Source organism: Terrapene carolina, unplaced genomic scaffold (genome assembly GCF_002925995.2).
Source record: "Terrapene carolina triunguis isolate 2854851 unplaced genomic scaffold, T_m_triunguis-2.0 Scaffold30554, whole genome shotgun sequence".
In the NCBI taxonomy this organism is placed as follows: Eukaryota; Metazoa; Chordata; order Testudines; family Emydidae; genus Terrapene; species Terrapene triunguis.
In genome coordinates this window covers 13,358-18,277 of record NW_020694905.1, presented here as the reverse complement: position 1 = coordinate 18,277, position 4,920 = coordinate 13,358, and the positions used below count along the sequence as shown (strand labels likewise).

The following is a 4,920-nucleotide window of genomic DNA, read 5'->3' as shown; positions in this document are numbered from 1 at the left end:
TGCGTGGGATTCCCAGGCAGATGTCGAATCCCTGACTCTGGGGAGCCACGCACTGAAGGACACCAAATCTGGATTAAAAAACTCGGACATTTGCAAATAAAAACTCAGTTTAATGACAGTCAAGTGTAAGTGTGTGGCCTCACCTATAGGGCACCCTCTTGAGCCTGGATGCAGCATACTTGACCTGCATCAGCATCAGCCTGTCTCAGTCGGAGTCTGTGAAAGTCTAAACGCCTCCTGGGGTAGCCTGAAGAAGTCCAAAAATAAAGATTCAAACAGATCTTGAAATTATCAGCCCTTCTGCCCCCTCAGGCTTCACTATAGTTACCCAGGGTATCCTGCCTGTTAACCCCTAGTCCAGAGTTTCTGTCCATTAGAGATATGGATCTCCTCTGAAGTATCACCTCAACGGAGCTCCCTCAGTCTACTTCAGTGACTTAACTCAGCCTCCTCTATTCCTCACCCCCAGATGCAGAGAATGACCTATTGGGTCCTTTCCCTTGCTTTACAGGTGATGGGGGTTAAGCCCCATCACACCAAGATTGTGGCAAGACCCACCCCATCCCCTGAAACCTTAAAAGCAGAGAAATAAGACGTCAACGGGAAAGACTTGTGAATTCCTTTCTGTCTTCCTCCTCAGTTCTGCCAATAATGCACTTCATGAAACCGAACCTTAATGGAAACCTAGGTGGAGCCAAGACAAAATTAGGTACAACAAAAATATGTTTTATGGGAGCTACAGTTTCAGAGTGTATTTCCCATAACACATATTGATTTCTGAAAAATAAGGAATTGAGATTTGCAATGACTTAACACTGTCCTCTAAAGTTGGCAACAGGCACAGGGATCAAACCAACCCTGGCCTGTCCATCACAAAATCTTCCTTTGTGTGTGTGTGTGTGTGTGTGTGTCCAACACAATTCTATACCATCTTTCCTTCTTTTACACTCTCGCCTTCACTGTGCTACATGTAGCTGTACTGATCCAGCTGTTAGTTACAGCAAATAGCCAGAGCTCACCCTGCCAGCTGAGCATAGGGGAGACTTTTGCTAGAGGAATCAGTGTAGCAAATTGACCATGGAAACTAAAGGCATCAGGGGAAAATCCATGGCTGGCAGGATGAAGGACAAATAAAATGAGAGTTGTTTTCTTCCAAGTATATCAGGAGCAAAAGAAATCCTAACAATGGTGCTGGCCCATTATTAGCTAGAGATAGTAAAATTGTTAATGATGATGCAGAAAAGACAGAAGTGTTCATCAAACATTACTGTTCTCTATTTGGAAAGAAGTAGAAGGAGGTACTCCTTTCACATGAGTAAGAAGACCTACATTCCAGTCCATTAGTAACTAAAGAGGATGTTGATCAACACGTACTAGGGATAAATATTATAAAATTATCAGAGCTGGATAACTTGCAGCCAAGAGTCTGAAAAGAGTTGGCTGAGTATCTCTCTAGAGCTACTGATGTTAAATTTTAATATAACTTGGAATACCAGGGAAATTCCAGAAGAGCAGAAGAGTGCTAATGTTGTGGCAATATTCAAAAAAGGCAAACAGGATGACCCAGGTAACTAAAGGCCAGTTAGCATGACTTCCATTCCAGGGGAAATAATGGAAAAGCTGCAATGTGATTGAACCGATAAAGAATTAAAGGATACAAATATAACAAATGCCAGTCTACATGGCTTTATGGAAAATAGGCCTTGTTTAAAAAACAAAACACAAAACAAAGCAAACAATCAAAGAAACCAAACACATCAGGCCTAGCTAATAAACACTAGAAAGACTTTGGGATGAGCCTTGCTCTATGAGACTTGAAAGGTCCTGTTTAAATAAGTCTAGTGTCTTGAATGCAAGTTATTATTTTATTGTATATGTAACAATCTGTTTCCAATACTTCTGTTTGCTATCACTTGAATCTCTTTTCTTTGTTAATTAAACTTATCCTTGCTTTCACTACAAACATATCTGAGTGCTGGTGCTAAGCAGAGCGGTGAGTTGTAACTGGTACTGAGGGATGTCCTCTTCCATTGGGAATAGCAGATCTGTGAGTGCTGTAAGTGTGTGGGGGACAGGGGCTAGGCACTCCAGGGAGACACTCAGCAGACTCGGGGGACAGAGTGTGCCTATCGCTAACCAATAGAGAGAAAGTGGGGCTGGCAAGGTCTAGAGGGGAGTGATTGTGTGTCCCATGCCCAGAGGAGGTGAGTAGCTGACCCCTGGAAGGCACAGACAAATCTCCTCATGCGAAAGGCAGGTTATAGTGAGGTGCCACACAACCCTGGGTACCACTGGGAAGCATCACACCACAGGTAGCCAGCCCCCACCTAGGGATGGATCCGAGCCACCACCCCCAAGAGGAGAACAGTCCCATATCCCACTCCCGACCACCTGAGCCAACCAGTCCCCCAACTCTGGGGCCAGGTGGGAGCTGTCACTCCCTAGGAGGGAAAGGCCCCATGCCCCTTTCCCCACCCCCTGAATCTGTAGTCAAAACCAAGCCCGAACCCTAGATCTGAAACTCTCCATATCCCATTCCTCCTGATGCCTGATTTGGCCGGTTCCTACTAGCCCTTGACCTGGGGCCACATTTAATCTCATGCCATTGCTTGGTTCTCCTGAGCCAGCCATTCCCTCTGACCTACAGGCAGAGCAGTACTTCATCTTTTTATTATGTCACATCACTTTTCTTGTAACCTTGGTCTCTCCTTGGTTCCTTCAGAACACACCTCACTGTCATGGCTGAGAAAATACCCAGAGAGTTTGCTGAGCAACATGAAGGTCTGAGAGCTACAATGAGTGGAGATAACTCCATGGAAGAATTCACCTGCATAACTCCAGAGGAGTTAACGGAGATCAAGAATGCATTAGAGGGAGGCAGAATGGCAGACGCAGTATCCAAGATCAAAGAAAATTTTAATGCCCTAGACAACATCAAGCTCAACATCGCCATCACAGGAGAGTCGGGCTCTGGGAAATCGACCTTTGTCAATGTCATCAGGAATCTGAGAGATGAAGATATTGGTGCTGCTATAACTGGAGTGGTAGAGACAACCTTTGAGCCGCAGCCTTATCCACACCCAAATTATCCCAATGTAACCTTCTGGGACCTGCCTGGGATTGGGACACCCAATTTTAAACCAGAGAATTACCTCGAGGATGTTAAATTCAGCCACTATGAATTCTTCATAATCCTTGGCTGCGGGCGCTTCCGAGATGTCCATGCCCAGCTGGCCCGCGCCATCCAGGAAAGGGGCAAGAAGTTTTATTTTGCACGCTCCAAAGTGGACACGGATCTGGAGGCTTCCAAGAAGCGCCGGCTCAAAGCTTACGATGAGCAGCGCATCCTGCGGGAGATCAGAGAGGACTGTGTGAGGTGCCTGCAGGCAGAGGGCATCAGCTTCCCCCAGATTTTCCTCCTGTGTAACTTTGACCTGGACAAGTATGACTTTCAGCAGCTGCAAGAAACCCTGGAACATGAGCTCCCCAGTCACAAGAATCGAACTGTGCTCCTGGCCATGCCGAACATTTCTCTAAATATCCTGCTGAAGAAGAAAGCCGCCTTCCAAGGGGAGATATGGAAACTAGCTGCTCTGTCAGCTAGCGGTGGTGCTGTCCCAGGCCTCTCTGTGGCCTGTGATGTGACAATTTTGATGAAGGCCTTGCGAGATTATTGCAAGAGCTTCGGACTCGATGACGAATCCCTCACCAACCTTGCCCAGAAGTTTGACAAACCCGTGGAGGAGCTGAAGGCTGTTATAAAGTCCCCACTGGCCAAGGAAATCTCAGCTGCTTTGGTATACAAACTGCTGACCAATGCTGTAGGTGGTGCCCTGATGCGTGTGGAGTATTTAGTGAGCTTCATACCAGTGATTGGCTCCTTTGTAGCCAGAAGGAGCTCTTACAGGATCACGTACTACATGCTGAACAGCTTTTTGAATGAAGTGGCGGAAGATGCTCAAAGAGTTCTGCTAAAGGCTATAAAGGAGATAGAAATGTACTAGGCCAGAGAACAGCGAAGAGACGATCAAATCACCGTAACCAGGGTAGAGATGGAAAGGATCCAGGTGCATCTAGAGATCAGAGCAGAACTATCTCAAACTCTTTCACAGCCCACACAAGTGGTTGCATTGTCTTTCCTGATTTTGATAGATCATGTACCCAGATCCCCAGGATAGGATAACCAGGGATTATGCCAGAGATTACAACCCTGTTTGCAGACTGGGCCTCAAAATCTGAGCTTCCTTTTAAACAACATTAACTTTAGAGCTGGCAGTATTTCTTTCCTGTCAAAAAATTGTTAGAGATGAAACTAATTTTTTTTTCTTTTTATGTGAATTTTTTTTTCAAGTTTTCAACAAAAAACTTTGAAATGACATTAATATTTTCATTTTGTTTCAAATTGAATTTTACCTTTACTTTCAGTTTTCCACAACATTCTGCTCCCTCACTCCATTTTCTCTCTTTTTTTTATGTTCCTTCCCTACTTAAGTTGGGAAGGGTTGGAGAAAAGGGAGGGGAAAACTGGAAAACTAAAAATTTAAAACTGATTTCCTTTGCTTTTGAAAACCAAAAAACTGAAACTTTGATTTGAAACATAATGAAGGAAAATATTTGGTTTTGTTTCAAAAATTTTCATTGAAAAATATCCAGTGAAAATCTTTCTCTCATTTTTCGATCAAGTCTGTTTAACTTCCCATCCTCTCTGACTATGAGAAATCCTTCCAAATGTGAGCTGGTGCAAAGATGCCCACCGTTAATCTGCAGACCATCTGGAACAGGAGCTGTGGGAGATGTGAACTGTTCCACTCATATCAATAGCTTAGGATGACAGTTTAAATGGCTGCATTAAGGATTATTTCACTAATCATAGAATCATAGAATATCAGGGTTGGAAGGGACCTCAGGAGGTCATCTAGT

The 4,920-nt window shown here is 44.4% G+C and overlaps 1 protein-coding gene across 1 annotated transcript; it reads left to right on the top strand.

The window, feature by feature from the left end:
• Positions 1-2,813: 2,813 nt before the first annotated feature.
• LOC112118754 (interferon-inducible GTPase 5-like) lies at positions 2,814-4,004 on the top strand. The gene has a single exon (XM_024217171.1). The coding sequence runs from the start codon at positions 2,814-2,816 to the stop codon at positions 4,002-4,004; it is 1,191 nt and encodes a 396-aa protein (XP_024072939.1).
• Positions 4,005-4,920: the final 916 nt, after the last annotated feature.